The 17,696-nt window shown below is 37.3% G+C and overlaps 1 protein-coding gene across 6 annotated transcripts in view; it reads right to left on the reverse strand.

The window, feature by feature from the left end:
• Window positions 1–17,696, reverse strand: part of ETFA (electron transfer flavoprotein subunit alpha) — a 100,976-nt gene that overhangs the window by 15,005 nt on the left and 68,275 nt on the right. For 4 of the 6 annotated variants that reach the window (XM_023652974.2, XM_070233032.1, XM_070233027.1 and 1 more), the window contains one exon: window positions 9,380–9,445. The exons of the other annotated variants lie outside the window; for them this stretch is intronic. In XM_023652974.2, coding sequence (XP_023508742.1) covers window positions 9,380–9,445 — 66 coding nt within the window. The remainder of the gene's footprint in view (window positions 1–9,379; window positions 9,446–17,696) is intronic. 6 annotated transcript variants of the gene reach the window in all.

The following is a 17,696-nucleotide window of genomic DNA, read 5'->3' on the forward strand; positions in this document are numbered from 1 at the left end:
TGGGGGAGGGGATGTTCAATCATGGGAACATCAGAGACCCCCAAGGGCCAGTGCAGCCTAGAGGGAAGACCTCTACCAGAGCAAGAGCTTTCATGGGGAGTGGCCTCATGAAGCCAACACCCTAGGAGAGCAGATAGCAAGAGGAGATAGCGAGAGCAGAGCAAGAAAGCCCCAAGAGCATGCAGGAGAAAGAGCCCCTCACCTCAGCGTCCCCACACCCACTCCACTGCCTGGGATCTTGGCTGAAGGCCAAGGGCTTAGAATACACAGCTCTTGACCCCCACTAAGTGGCGATAGGCGGAAACTGCAACCAAATAACATCAGGATGCATAAGACCAGAGCCACCTCCATAGCAATATCACACATTATATCAAATCTCCAGACGAGAGAAAATGACAAGTACCCAGAACTAAGTCCTGAGGACACAGAAATATGTAATCTAAATGACAATGAATTCAAAATAGCTATCATCAAAAAACTCAACGACGTAAAAGAGAATGTAGAGAAACAATTCAACGAATTCAGGAGCTACTTCACAAAAGAGATTGAAACTATAAAGAAGAATCAATCAGAAATATTAGAGATGAAAGACACAATAGAAGAGAGAAAACAAAATATGGATTACCTGAACACTTGAGTAGACATCATAGAGGAGCGTATCAGCATAATCAAAGATAGATACGTTGAAATGCTCCAAATAGAGGAGGAGAGAGAATTAAGACTAAAAAGAAATAAAGAAAGTCTCTGAGAAATAGCAACTCAATGAGGAAATGCAAGATAAGAATTATAGGTATTCCAGAAGGAGAAGAGGAGGAGAATGGAGCAGAAAGCATGTTCAAAGAAAGAATACCAGAGAACTTCCGAAACCTTGGGAAAGAGACAGAAATCTGTGTGGAAGATGCTTCCAGAGCTCCTAGATACTTCAATGTAAAAAGACCTTCTGTAAGGCATATAATAGTAAAACTGGCAAAAATGAATGACAAAGAAAGAATAATAAGGGCAGCAGGCAGAAGAAAATAACCTACAAAAGAATTGCTATCAGGCTTTCAGCAGATTTCTCTGCAGAAACCTTACAAGCTAGGAGAGAATGGAATGACATATTCAAATCTTGGAAAGACAAAAATTTTCAGCCAAGAATACTCTATTCAGCAAAAATATCCTTCAGATATGATGGAGAAATAAAAACTTTCCCAGACAAACAAAAGCTAAAGGAGTTCGTATCCATGAGACAGCCCTCCCCACTCCCACAAGAAATCCTCAAGAAGGCCTTCATACCTGAAAAAAAAAAGGGGGGGGGAGAAAAAGGGTTACAAAGCATGGAGTAAGGAGATAAACAGGTACACAGAATCAGAATAGGACAGCAAATACTCATATAGCATTAAAGAGAAAGGGAAGGAAAATACCAAAAACAAAGATAATCTTGTCATTTTAACCACAAACTCACAACACAAGATGGACTAAGATGTGAGGAGAACAACTTAGGAGGGGAGGAGGAAAGGGAGTGAATTGGTTTAGACTAAGGAAACAAGAGGCCATCAGAAAGTGGACTATCTTATACATGAGATTCTGAATACAAACCACTCAACAAAGAAGCAGAAGAGAGACACAAATAATAAATACGGAGAAAACAAAGAAACACATCATAAAAAACTGCATAATTTGGGACCAGCCTGGAGGCCAAGGGGTTAAGTTCACACACTCTGCTTCAGCAGACCAGGGTTTGGCCGGTTCGGATCCGGGGTGCGGACATGGCACTGCTCATCAGGCCATGCTGAGGCAGCATCCCACATGCCACAACTAGAAGGAGCCACAATTAAAAATATACAACTATGTACTGGGGGGTTTTGGAGAAAAAAAGGAAAAATAAAATCTTTGAAAAAAAAAAGCTTCATAATTCAATGGGTGGATCAAAACACACAGGACAAGAAACAAAGGAAATGCAGTAGAACCGGAAAACGAGTGATAAAATGACAGCATTAAATGCTCACATATCGATAATGACCCTAAACGTAAATGGAACGAATTCTCCAATAAAAGGATACAGAGTGGCAAGATGGATTAAAGAACAAGACCCAAAAATATGTTGCCTCCAGGAAATACATCTCAGCTCCAATGACAAACACAGGCTCAGAGTGAAGGGATGGAAGATGATACTCCAAGTTAACGGCAAACAAAAGAAAGCAAGTGTCAGAATACTTCAATCAGACAGAGTAGACTTCAAGATAAGACTGGTAAAGAGAGACAAAGAGGGGCCATATATAATGATCAAAGGGATACTCCATCAAGAAGAAATAACACTTTCAAATATCCATGCACCCAACACAGGAGCAGCAAAGTTCACAAAGAAACTATTAACAAACCTAAAAGGAGATATTAAAAATAACACAATGATAGTAGGGGACCTCAAGATTCCTCTCACATCAATGGATAGATCATAAAGACAGAACATCACCAAGGGAACAGTGGAATTAAATGAAAAGCTATACCAATTGGACTTAACACTAATATCAGAAAATTCCACCCCAAAACAGCAGAATGCACATTCTTCTCAAGTGTACACGGAACACTCTCAAGGACACATCATGTGTTGGGAAACAAGGCAAGCCTCAATAAATTTAAGAAGATTAAAGTAATAACAAGCATCTTTTCCAATGACAATGCTATAAAAGCTAGAAATTAATTACAAGAAAAAAGCAGGGAAAAGGACAAAGAAGTGGAGACTAAACAGCATGCTATTGAACAACCAATGGATCAGTGAAGAAATTAGAGGAGAAATCAAAAAATATCTGGAGACAAATGAAAATGATAACATACCATACCAACTCATATAGGATGCAGCAAAAGTGGTCCTAAGAGGGAAATTCATTGCGATACAGGCTCACCTTAACAAACAAGAAAAATTCCAAATAAGCAATCTCAAACTACAGCTAACTGAATTAGAAAAAGAAGAACAAACAAAGCCCAAAGTCACAGAAGGGGAGTAATAATAGAAATCAGAGCAGAAATAAATGCTATTGAAACAAAAAAAGGCAGCAGAAGGGATCAATGAAACAAAGAGCTGGTTCTTTGAAAAGATGAACAAAATTGACAAACCCCTAGCCAGACTTACAAAGAAAAAAAGAGAGAAAGCTCAGATAAACAAAAGTAGAAATGAAAGAGGAGAAATAACGACAGATTACCACAGAAATACAACGGCTTATAAGAGAATACTATGAAAAGCTATATGCCAGAAAAATGGATAATCTAGAGGAAATGGATAAATTCTTAGACTCTTACAATCTCCCAAAGCTGAATCAAGAAGAAACAGATAATCTGAATAGATCAATCACAAGGAAAGAGATTGAAACAGCAATCAAAAGCATCCCAAAGAGTAAAAGCGCAGGACCAGATGGCTTCCCTGGGGAATTCTACCAAACTTTCAGAGAGGATTTAATACCTATCCTTCTCAAGCTGTTCCAAAACATTAGGGAAGACGTAATGCTTCCTAACACATTCTACGAGGCCAACATCACTCTGATGCCAAAGCCTGACAAGGACAACACAAAAAAGGAAAACTACAGGCCACTGTCACTGATGAACACAGATGCAAAAATCCTCAACAAAACATTGGCAACCCGAATACAGCAATACATCCAAAAGATCATACATCATGATCAAATGGGATTTATACCAGGGGCACAGGGATGGTTCAACATCCACAAATCAATTGATGAGATACACCACATTAACAAAATGAGGAATAAAAACCATATGACCATCTCAATAGATGCAGAGAAAGCATTTGACAAGAACCAACAGCCATTTATGATACAAACTCTTAACAAACTGAGGATAGAAGGAAATTACCTCAACGTAATAAAAGCCATATATGACAAACCCACAGCTAACATCATACTCAATAGGGAAAAACTGAACGCCACCCCTCTGAGAACACGAACAAGACAAGGATGCCCACTATCACCACTCTTATTCAAGGTAGTACTGGAGGTTTTGGCCAGAGCAATTAGGCAAGAGAAAGGAATAAAAGGAATCCAAATAGGGAGTGAAGAAGTAAAAGTCTCCCTGTTTGCAGACAACGTGATCTTATATATAGAAAACCCTAAAGAATCCATCAGAACACTATTAGAAATAATTAACAACTACAGTAAAGTTGTGGGGTACAAAATCAACTTAAAAAAATCAGTTGCATTTCTATACTCTAATAACAAACTTACAGAAAGAGAACTCAAGAATACAATTCCATTTACAATTGCAACTAAAAGAATAAAGTACCTAGGAATAAATTTAACCAAGGAGGTGAAGGACTTATAGAATGAAAACTATAAGACATTACTGAAAGAAATTGATAATGACATAAAGAGATGGAAAGAGATTCCACACACACGGACTGGAAGGAGAAACATAGTTAGAATGTCCATACTACCCAAAGCAATCTACAGATTCAATGCAATTCCAATCAGAATCCCAGTGACATTCTCCATGGACACAGAACAAGGAATCCTAAAATTCATATGGGGCAGGCAGCAAAAGACCCCGAATTGCTAAAGCAATCCCAAGAACAAAGAACAAAGCTGGAGACATCACAATCCCTGACTTCAAAATGTACTGCAAAGCCGTAGTGATCAAAACAGCATGGTACTGGTACAAAAACCGGTGCACGGATCTATGGAACAGAACTGAAAGCCCAGAAATAAAACGGCACATCTCCGGACAGCTGATCTTCAACAAAGGTGCCAGGAACATACAATGGAGAAAAGATAGTCTCTTCAGTAAATGGTCTTGGGAAATCTGGACAGCCACATGCAAAAGAATGAAAGTAGACCGTTATCTCACACCATACACAAAAATAAACTCAAAATGGCGCAAACACTTGAAGATAAGTCCTGAAACCGTAAAACTCCTGGAAGATAATATAGGTAATATACTCTTTGACATCGAACTTAAAAGGATCTTTTCGAATACCATGTCTTCTCAGACAAGGGAAACAAAAGAAAAAAGAAAGAAGTGGGAGTTCATCACACTAAAGCGCTTCTGCAAGGCAAAAGAAACTAGGATCAAAACAAAGAGACAACCCACCAATTGGGAGAAAATATTTGCAAATCATATATCCGACAAGGGGTTAATCTCCATACTATATAAGGAACTCACACAACTGAACAACAGAAAAACAAACAGCCCGATCAAAAAATGGGCAGAGGATATGAACAGACATTTTTCCAAAGGAGATAGACAGATGGCCAATAAACACACGAAAAGGTGTTCAACGTCACTAATCATCCAGGAAATACAAAGCAAAACTACGCTAAGATGCCACCTGACACCTGTTAAAATGGCTATAATCAGTAAGTCTGAAAATAACAAATGTTGGAGAGGGTGTGGAGAGAAGGGAACCCTCATACACTGCTGGTGGGAATGCAAACTGGTGCAGCCACTATGGAAAACGGTATGGAGATTCTTCAAAAAACTGAAAATAGAACGACTATATGATCCAGCTATCCCACTACTGGGTATCTATCCAAACAACTTGAAATCAATAATCTAAAGTAACATATGCACCCCTAAGTTCACTGCAGCACTATTCACAATAGCCAAGACATGGAAACTATCCACGTGCTCATCGACTGATGACTGGATAAAGAAGATGTGGGACATATATATACAATGGACTACTACTCAGTCATAAAAAAAGATAAAATCCTACCTTTTGCAACAACATGGAAGGACCCGAGGGAATTATGCTAAGCAAAATAAGCCAGACTGAGAAAGACAAACATCAGATGATTTCACTCATGTGGAATACGAACAAACACATGGCAAAGAAAACAGTTCAGCGGTTACCAGGGGAAGAGGGGTGGGGAGTGGGCACAGGAGGTGAAGAGGAGCACCTCTGTTGTGATAGTCTAGAAACAATATACAACTGAAATCTCACACTGAAGTAAACTATTATGAACTCAATAAAAAAATAAAAATAAAATAGTTAAGATGACAAATTTTATGTATATCTCACCACAAAAAAATTTTTTTGAAGTGGAGTATACTAAAAATTTTTCTGTATGTATATTATACCTCAATAATTTGACTTAAAATAAAAAAACAAACTATAATTGGAAAGTTCTGAGGTCATTGAAAAATTTTAGATATAGTGAATAAAATCCATGGATGAAAAATTAAGTAACTTACTTTATATTTGTTGTGCTCTTATTCAATAAGTTAGAAGTCTACTTTATCAAATCATGAGATATTCATTATGATTATATGAGTCAATTCTCAGCTTATCTCACTTATAAAATTATTTCCATCTCCTATTAGTAACATATAAATTTAAATTTGTGATTGTAAATGTTAGATTTCAACTTAAAAAAAAGAAGAGTAAGAAATCCACACCCTAATTCATATCCTTTGTAGCTCAAACTATTAATCTCCCATATATTCTATTTAGTATTTTAAAATTATTATACTGGGTCTACTGTGGGAATATAAAAGTTAACTATTTAGTCAACCTGTTAGTAAAAGAGAGCTTTAAAACAAAAAAGCTTAAGTCCTTATGTATGTAGTAAATAAATGTAATAAAACAAGTAAATTACTATATCTCCTACAAAAACTGTTAAAAGTTCCTCTCATGTCCTATAAAAGATTTAAATGTAAAAGATTATAATGACAGATTAGTAAGATTAATGAATAATAGTCACTTTGTCAAAAAGGTGCTGTGTTTACCAATTATTCTTTTATTAACAAATTTATTTATATATTCCAAATAGTTTGGTATTCGCCCATAGATACTGTTTCCTTTTTTTGTGAGGACGATTGGTCCTGAGCGAACATCTGTTGCCAATGTTTCTCTCTTTTTTTTTCTTCCTCCCTAAAGCTCTAGTACATAGCTGTATATCCTAGTTGTAAGCCATTCTAGTTCTTCTACATGGGATGCCATCACAGCATGGCTTGATGAGCGGTGTGCTGCTCTTCACCCAGGATCCAAATGGGCGAACCTCAGGCCACCGAAGCAAAGCATGTAAATTTAATCACTGGGCCACGGGGCCAGCCCGCAGATGCTTCTAATGCCATTGCAATTAAAGTAAAATTAGAGTTTTGACTCTAAGTGGTATTATTTTAATAGATGGTAGATTATAATAATTCAAATCTCTAGAAGTAAAATTAACTTTCTACCTGCCTATTACTCTATCTCATGAAAACAGCTGAAACACATTTAAAAAGTATTTTGATATAGTCTGACTTAAAATATAGGCTATACAACATATGTTTAATTCCTCTAGAGGGGCCCCTCAGGAGGCCCTCAAAAAGATGGGCCTCTTAGGAGCCCCTCAAAAAGATGGTCAGAATAATCCAGAATATCTGAGTTTGGAGCATAGTGTAGTTTAGGTCTCTACCAATCCAGAGAAATATGCCATATATATTAAAAGACGTGTGGTCAGAGACAATAAATGATGGTTTCAATATGAGACTCAAATCCAAAGTCACAAGAATAAACATTTTAAGTCACAGGCATTGATTTGTATTGAGGTGTTTCACTTCTGGGAATGGGCAGCCTGCTTCACAGCTACTAGCAGAGATTTATTTAACAATGGTTAATGATTTTCCTAGAAGCCACCTAGTCAAACATCTGACAGTTTAATCATATAAAAGCTTTTCCATCCCACTATATAGTTATTTTTAAAGAGCATATAACTGTGGGCAAGGAATCACTAAAGTATGTAAGAAAAAGATTTGGGTTGGCTACAGTTTTTCAGATTATTAGAAGAATACTCTTAAATTATCAACAGTAAATAACTGTGATAAAATATTCCTTGCACCCTAGAGCTCTCTTAATATGTCCTTATAAATTCATGCTCTTCTTCCTTACAGAGCATTTAAAGCACAGACTGTATTCAACCATATTAATATGTACATAGTTCGAAAACTGCTTTCATTACATGGACTCATTTGATAGAACAATCAAATCTCATATTCTTTCAACTATACCACAATGCTAATTAAAACTGCAGCTTGTATGCAATACAACTATCAGATTTAAACCAGTCACTCTAATATCCTATTTTAGAGCTTAACCAAATTACAACCAGAGATTGCTGTGTCTCCCACACAAGACAGTGATGACAGGGACTATGTCTTTTTCATTTAAGCATCCCCAGTGTCTAGTACAAGGTACATGCTTAATAAATATTTGTTGACTGGATGGAGAGACAAAGTCTTGGCTCAAGTTTATTCTTATGCTTTGTTCCCTTTTTGCTTTGACATATACTATCTAGTCCATCTCTCCCCTAATCCAAATCCCTGTTGGCATGGAATGAGCATTTTCACCAGGATCTTCTTGGCAGGCAGAATCTTTAATTTAGAGAAGCAGAATTCTAGATATGTCTGAACTGGTCTGGCTAAAAATATGTTTTAAGGTTGCTGGTGTTGGAGTGGTATTTTTTCTTTAATGCAGCAACAACATTTTCCCCATTGGCACTGCTGTTTTCATAGCTCGATAAAGAAACCTGCCATCCAACTGTGAAATCTGACTGGTTTGGGGCCAATTCATTTAGAGGTTACAAGGAGGTAGTGCACGCATTTTTTTCAAGCTAGAAGTTAAACCTATTAAAAGTTTTATTACCTTTTATATCAAACTTCCATCTGAATGGATAAAAGCAGGAGTGTCAGAGGCATCTGTGACTTCATGAAAGACTGAGTTCATAATTCAAACTGTACATTGTTATGCATGAATTAATGTGTCATATTCTGAAATGTATGTTCACAGAGTAATTACACAGGACTTCCAGATACAGACCATGGAGCAAGATAAAACCAAGTGTTTGCTCTATACACTATATTTTTGACAATTACTGAGGAATTAAGATGCTCCAACCCAAAATGTATCGGCTACACTTTAGTAACAACCCAAGAAGAGGGGCCTTGCTGACGTATGAGGGTGGGAATGTTCGGGGACTAGAGTGAAGCAGATAAAGAACCAGGGATCAGAACCTCATAAAATTTGTTAGATGCTCAGAACCTCATTATGTTGTTTTTGCCCCACAATTTCGATCCATAGACTGTCAGAGTTGAAAGGGACCTTAGAGATCATCATCCAACACCTGCATTTGGTAGACAAAGAACTGAAGTACAGACAGGATGTGTCATGTGGTAAGCTAGCATGGAGCGGGGACTCAGGTTTAGGTCTTTTTCTATGACAAAGCATTGCGTCTCCTACCAATGGTGTATTTTCAGGCAGTGAATAGTAGCTTATATTTCTTTCAGTTCCTACATCTGTGTTAATGTGAATGGTTCAACTACACACACTGTACTACATGGAAACATACAGTGAAACTCAAATTTTAAAATACAAAACGTTTTTCTCTTAGCATCATTATTGTTGTGTAGTCACCTTGCTGTCTTTCATCCCAGCTAAATGTTGGATGGCTCCAGATATTCCTACAGCAATGTAAAGTTCCTGAAACAAAAGAGACCATATAATTAACATGTGTTTATATTGTATTATATAATACCTTCCAAAGTATTTGCTATTAGTAATTCAAGTCGTAGGCAAAAGCTATTTTAAATAAAATAGATGCAATGGATATTACTTAAATTATACTTTCCTCCTTCCCTGATCTCCCTAACCTATAGTCCTCTTTTTCCTCTGAATTCCTATAGTAGTGGTGGTATAATAATAAAGACATGGATAATGAGAATTGTTGAGCATTAACTATGTGTCAACCACTGTGCTAAGCATTTTACATCAATTGTTGGACTTTATCTCACAGGTTCCTGTGAGGTAGCACTTTTTGTCTATGCTGCTCATTTGGATATCACACTTCAACTCACCACAGTATATACCCATTCACAATATACACACATTGTATATTAACATACAACACTTATACTCACATGTATTAGAATATATTTTGACTTAGTTGTTTGCCTTCTCATAAAAGGATATTTGTTAAAACGGTAATTAGGATATATTTATTAAACTTTGTATTTAGAGAAACCAAAAATACAAATCAGTCTCAAGAGATTCTAAGTACATACACGCATACACACACACACACACACACACACGCATGCACAATATCCCTAAGTAAAAAACAACAAACTTCTTGAAAGCATAGGCTGAACCTTTTAATTTCCAGCATCTAACAAAACGGCCCCCACACTGTAGTTTCTAAATAAATTTTGGTGATATTTGCACTTCTTCCTACCTCTCTGCCCCCAATAATTACCAAGGGAATGACAACTGACTGCTTCTCTCTGTCCCCTTATCTAAAAATCTTCAAGTATCCATGTTTGAAAATTAAAACTATCATCATGAAAAACCAATTAATAAGTGCCTAATTAGAAGAGCTTAACTGCCCCATTCCGTCTACTAAGTATAATTAAAGCTTCAACTGAAAAGTTTTTCCCACATGTAAACTGAACTAACAAGTCCTGGCTTGGGTAGAGGGTGCACCTACCATGTAACCAAAACTGACACCACAAATTTGTCGCAACTGACAAAAAAGTCTCCCCTCAATATCAATAACATGGACGGCATTGAAGGTGGCTCTGTCACATTCAGTTTTACTACAGGGCAGATACTTCAAAGTCAATGAGACAGTCAGATGGTCCCACCTTGTTTCTGCACTGCTCATGATCTAATTTAACCACTGCTCACTCCAAAATAAGAGAGCATTTCAACTAGGATCTGGGAATAATGTCACTGCCACCTAATACTATGATTTTTCATAACACCTAAGTGCGTTAGGCTGTATACAAGTCAATTTCCCCCTCTCTCGGTTTTCCCAATTGTAAACAGCGGAGGCATAGCCCTGGCATTGGAGCTTTTTAAAAAAGCTCCCCAGGATACTCTAATGTGCAGCGAGAGCTGAGAACCACTAGAATAGATGATCCCTGCAGCCTGAAACCTGTAACTCTATCCAGCACATTGATGGTATATCCCTGGGCCTTATCTTTAAAGGCATAAAGTGTCCACCTGCTTCTAGAGCACAAGATACCACTGTGTACCCTGGAAAAGGAAACAACCTAGTCCCCAAAGTAAGTTAATCATCTGAAAATGAGCTGGGCTTGTTTTCCAATTCAACTTGCTCTATAGTTATCATCAAAAGCTTGAAGATAAGTAAGAGCAATTTGGCCTAAAGAGACTGTGTCTTAGGGTGGAAAAGTATACTGTGGAAAGTAAAACGTATGGGTGAGGATAAAAAGCAATCCCTGCTCCATGATACTATCTTAAACCTATCCAATGCGTCAATTATGACCATACAGAGTTGGACAATGCAATGAGGCCTTGTCATTATACTGTCTCATCAGACATGGACATTCATACAAGTGATAAACAGGCTTTTCTTTGAAAAAGCACCACTATTTTCTATTGGAGATTTACAGGTAACTTCAATTGATAATTTTAACATCATTTGTTTATTCTTTTTTTTTTTTTTTTTTTTTTGAGGAAGATTAGCCCTGAGCTAACTGCTGCCAATCCTCCTCTTTTCGCTGGGGAAGACTGGCCCTGAGCTAACATGCAGGCCCATCTTCTTCCACTTTATATGTGGGGCACCTACCACAGCATGGCTTGCCAAGTGGTGCCATGTCCACACAGGGAACAGTCGAACCCTGGGCTGCTGAAGCGGACTGTGCGCATGTAACTGCTGCGCCACCAGGCCGACCCCCATTTCAGTTTATTCTGACTAGTATTTCTTTCATAAAAAGATATTCCTTAAATTGTTAATCCAAATGTACTTACTAAATCTCACATTCAGGAAAACCAGGTGAACAAGTGGTAAAGATTTTTAAAGCAAGTTATTCAGATAGACCGAAACCGACTCACTAACTTCTCTTCTAAGTATATTTTCAGTCAGCATTGGAAAGGATCAATAGTTCTGTAAATGAGTCCTTCTGACATATATGTCTACATTAAAATTCAACAAGTCTTAAAAGCCTCTCCACTTGCATCATAAAAATGCTAATAAAAATGTTGATTCACTCTGGAAATAGACATTTATATAAATGAAATTTACTTTAAACCCCCCAAGAGATGAACAGCCTTGACTTCAACCTTAAATGTCACTAAGTCACACAGACTGGGCCAAAGCAGATAGTTCCAGGCCCTTTCCTGCCTTTCTGACCAGAATAAATAGTCCCAGTAGGTCCACATGACCAGCAGGACCTTATTTTACTGTCTTGCAAACACAGTTCTCTGAATAAATAAAAAAACATTGAAATAATAGCCCAGAACAAGTCCTGGTATTTTGGCTGCTGTTCTGAGGTCTGATAGCTCTCTCAGGCAGGAAGAGAGGCTTTTTCTTCTTTTTTAAAAAACATATACACACAATTAGACTAATATCATAGGATGCTTCCTCATGGTTTAGAAAGCATTTTTGTATTTCAATAATAATAATTACTATGTACAAAATTCTCCACAGATGCTAATTTATGGAGCACTTAAGACATTGCCTCACAACGAACAAGGCAATCCCTGCCCTGAGGCACTTTCCTTCTAAATCAGATAGAAAGCAAGAAAGATCATTTGGAGAGACAAGGACAGGCAATGTTGGAGGCAACAGCAATTAAGAGTTCAAAAAGAGGTGGGATTAAAGAAAGTAACAGACACAGAAAGAAGGAGGGGTAGTCCTGGAGATAAAATCCTAGCAGCCTGAACAAAGCTATAAGAACAAGAGACTAGATCAACCTACACAGCTGGTAGCAGTTTGGAATCAGGAATGGGGACTGGTAGGAAGAAGTCAAGCAACAGGGTGGTAAAACGACCAAAGGTTATTCTGAAATATAAAGAAGGAATAGCACTTACTTCAATATAAACAAGGACCAGCAGAACAAAGTACAAATCCCTCTTCTTTTGCCAAAATCTAAAAAAAGACTCTAGCTATAGACTCATCCACGGAACTCAGGGGCAGAGGTCTAAACTACTTTACAATGGGCTGAGATGGAATCAGGAATAGGGCTTGGAAACTGCTGCATCCAGTGCGGTTTAACAGAGGTTTGCAAGAGGAGTCTATTACTGCAGTTAAGAACCTAGGCTCTGAAGTGTCACTGCCTAGGGTTAAATGCCAGCTCAGACTTGTACAGTTGTGACTGTGGGCCAGTTATTTATGTTACCTATGCCTCAGCTTGCTCATCTGAAAAACTGGGCTTAGAAGAAACCTTAAATCATAGGGTTACTGCGAGGCTTCAGTCCTTAGCACAGTATGTTTTCCCAAAGACAGTGGTGTGCCACTCATGAGCTGAAATTTACTCAAATATTGATTCTCTCAGCCCACTGGGTGACCAGATGGGCTCCTGGCACGGTCTTAGGGCTACCAGGTACAGCTGAGCAGGCTGTACACTGAACAACTCTGGAGGGAGGCATCATTCATATCACAGTCATTATAGATCTGCATTTTTATTACAATAATTTTCCAACAGGTGGCAGTAAAGTAACTTGAGAAAGAGGTACTTTTTTCCTAATTCATACAAAAGAGTTATATGGACTAGAAGGAGTGCAGGACAGTCAGAAGCTCCCGTGGTACAAATACCGTAATCTTCTAAGTGTGCCATAACAGTAAAAAGTTGAGAGGCATTGGTTAACTATGATTTTTCTGATGTTGATGTTGTTGTACCTTAAAGGTAATATAAAGACAACTAATTCTTGCCCATGTTCTCAAGAAGCTACAGCCTAACAACAGGGTAAGATCATAAAAATCTGTAATCCAATATAGGAAAAAAATCAAAGTGTGATAGAGCTCTAATCTCTTGTGCAACCCTTCACTTTCTGTACCTGCCATGGGGAAGTGGAAAGGCTTTTAGAAGCAGGAAGCAGATCAGGGGACGATATTCCTCTGTAGTCATCTCTACCCTCCGCCAAACAGGAGCCCACTTTTGCAGCCCACCCCATCTGTTCCTGCTCCCTTAGTCCCTCAGACAGAACAAGCTTTTAAAAGCAGGTTTTATTGGTCCTAGCTTGATGACAAACCTGCATGTCTAAGAAACAGAAAGATGACTGGAATGAAATCTTAATTCTTTTACAGAAATCTAACCAATCTGTGGAATCAACATGACCAGAGTATTCTCTGGTGGATGATTTGGGTTTTGGCTGCCTTTTTCAGAAGGAAGTATGTACTAACATCACTCCTGCTTTACCCAAACCTTGTGCAAGAAACCTGGAATTCCAAGAGGTACTATCTGAGTCCTGCTCTCCAGAGGATTTCAGTGCCGAATCTAAGGACAAGTTTCCCTCTTACTCACGCATTGTGACTTTTGCCTAACACTGTTGTGAAATCAAAAAGAAATATAAAATAAAAATATATTGTGAGCCACATATTTAATTTTAAATTTTCTATTAGCCACATTAAATAAAGTAAAAACAAACAGGCGAAACTAACTTGGATAATATAATTTCAATTCAGACTAGCCACATTTCAAGTGCCCAACAGCCATGTGTGGCTTAGTGGTTACAGTGTTGGACAGCACAGATCCAAAATAATTTTAGGACAAGCTAAAGAAGAGCCTTCTTACAAGCTCTGTAAGGGTACTGTGGAGCATGGTCTGACAGCAGATCTGGAGATAGAATGATATTAGTCTCATGTGTCTGTTTTGCTTATATTGGCTCACAAGATCAATGGTAGGTTGTTTTAAACTCTGTGGGAAGAGAACCAAAAAGGAAAGTCCACAGTGTGAAAAAGCTGAAGACCAGCATGAGAGGCAGCAAGATTAAATAAGAGAGCAGCCAACAGAGAGTCACAAATAGATGACAAAAATCCATCAAATTTCAGGTAGTGTGGACCAAAAGGAAAACCAAAAGCAGATGAAAACTATTGGTTTAATATAGCAAATTTATGCTCTGAAAAGAAACTATCAAATTTTGTTCTCTAGTAAGTTATATATATTTTTAAAACTCTAGAAGAACCCAAAAAATCTATCTTTAAAAACTCACTTCTCAAAAAAGATTATTTAACTCATCTGAGTTAAAAAAAATTAGAGTGGAAATTAAAAAATACTTGGAACACCAAAAAAAGGCAGAGGATATGAGAACCTGTGAGATGTAGCTAAAGTGGTACTTAGAAAAATATTTATAACCTTAAAAATATTTATATTAGGAAATAAGATGCTAGAAAATTAATGACTTAGATCTCAAAAAGTTGAAAGTGAGCAAGTACAAGAAATTACTACATTTATTTAATCACTATTATAACTAAATAAATAAGATCAGAGAGAGATGGATTCAGATCCTGACTCTTCCACTTACCACCTGTGTTTTCAGGTAAGTTACTTTTAACCTCTCAAAGGCTCACTCTTCTCATATGTAAAATGGAGATAAACACCTACAGTTAATAGGATTGTTGTGATTATTAAATAACATATGAAGTGCTCAAAATATGTTAGATATTACTATTAATACTATTATTATTATTGTTAAATGATCATTAAATCTTTAAACTAGAAGGCATAAGACAACCAAGTATCATAAAAGTTTAAACTTGAGCAGTTTAAACTATTACTATAGTTCAGTAATAGTAACTATCACTATATCAAGGAAAGTTGTTATTAACTGATACAATTCTTCTGGGATAATGTACTGGGAAAATTTCTTTTCACTGATACTTGGTAATTTCCTTTTTGCATTTAGTGCTAGCTATAAAGTTAGAATTTCTGCCCAACTTCCTAGACAGTGCTGGCTGGCCTAGGATGCTGGAGTGAATTTCTTTACAAAATTCTAACACAATATTCTACAGGGATATATATCCCAGATACAAGTATCAAGACATCAAATGGGTCATATAAAAAAAAAAATATATATATATATATATATATATATATGAAGTTGAAATTACATGAGTTTATGATATAAACTCACACATTCACTTTTTTCTGGAATTGGAACAGTTTTCTGCTTGCAGCAACTTCAGATCTGCTTTTCTTTAAACAAAGTAGAAAGGAAAGATTTAAACATTTACTCTTTTGTTTATATGAAATGTGAATATGAGCAGAGTGGTTAAACCTGGAGCTTTCAGAGCAGAAAAACCAAGCCAATATTGCTCCATCTCTTTAAAAATCAGGTTTAAAATTTCTTTTCTATCAACCATCTCCCTTTCTAGATAGAGTTGGGGAAGGAACATAAAAAACTACATTTCTTCAAAGATAAAAATTTTAGGGGCCGGCCCCATGGCTGCATGGTTAAGTTTGCACGTTCTGCTTCGTCGGCCCAGGGTTTCGCTGGTTCAGATCCTGGGCGCCAACATGGCACCACTCATCAAGCCATGCTGAGGCAGCGTTCCACATGCCACAACTAGAAGGACCCACAACTAAAAAATTTATACAACTATGTACTGGGGGCTTTGGGGAGAAAAAGGAAAAATAAAATCTTAAAAAAAAAATTTTTTTAAGAGGGGCTGGCCCCGTGGCCGAGTGGTTAAGTTCACATGCTCTGCTTCAGTGGCCCAGGGTTTTGCCAGTTCGGATCCTGGGCGCAGACATGGCACCACTCGTCAGGCCATGCTGAGGTGGCGTCCCACATAGCACAACCAGAAGGACCTACAACTAGAATATATAACTATGTACTGGGGGGCTTTGGGGAGAAGGAGAAGAAGAAAAAAAAAAAGATTGGTAACAGAGGTTAACTCAGATGCCAATCCTTAAAAAAAAATTTTTTTTAAGAAATTTAAAAATTTATAAGTAGTTCTAACTAGAGTTCAGAGATGCAATGTTATGTGCTCAAAAACAAAACCCCTATGACTGCCTCAGGACAACAGTTCTACAAAAAAGCAAATGCTCTCTCAACCTTCTTTACTCAGAAGGCTACAGAGGCATAACCTTAAACAGCAACTGTTACAGCTAAAACAGAATACACATACACAGGCCAAATGCCAGGTGAGGAGTTAAATGGAATTAATCACAGCAAATAATGAATGTCTCTTTGAGAAGTAGATTAACCAAACTATATTTTCTAACTACTGCAAGTCTCCTGTGCATTAATATTGCTATATATCTTTCTGCTGCTCATTTAAAAGGCCAAACTGTTTCCTCTCTTTGTCAAATTGTGTTTAAGTCTCTGCTCTTATTGGAAGAGGCCCCAAAATGCAAAGCATAACTGTGGCTCTTTTTCAACCAGCTATCTGTATATGAAATTCTCAGGCAGGATTATGGCTAAACTGAGTTTTCATGAATGGAGGACTTTACCCATACTCTTGGTTTGAAGCTCAAAGTATGTCCTACCCATCAGACAATGATCTTATACTAGGACTAGCTCAGGTTTTATCAGGATTCAAGATGGCATACTAATCATCACAGTTACATGAATTGTATATATGCTAGTAATCATGCTGTACTTGATATATACTATCTCACTTAACTATGACAATAACTCTAAGGGGTAAGAAGTTATTCCCATTTTAGAGAAGAGAAAGCACAGGCTCGGGTAGGCTTGGTGAGTTGTCCAAGGTTATACACACCTAGTAAAAGGCAGGCTTCTTAACCCAAGTTCACTGATTTCAAATTCAGTACTTTTTCTACTACACCACAAATAACTCAGTATTGTGACAGTACTGGTAATATGCTTTAACTGAAGTCACTAGTCTATTAAAACTTCAGTAAATATATTTATCTTAGAGAAAAATCACTAAAACGAGATGAGATGAACAGCTAACTTAAGTTTACGTATTAAAAAGTATCAATTTTAGCTAGAATAGTTTTTATCCCACGTTACTAGAAGTATC

Source organism: Equus caballus, chromosome 1, assembly GCF_041296265.1.
Source record: "Equus caballus isolate H_3958 breed thoroughbred chromosome 1, TB-T2T, whole genome shotgun sequence".
NCBI lineage: Eukaryota > Metazoa > Chordata > Mammalia > Perissodactyla > Equidae > Equus > Equus caballus.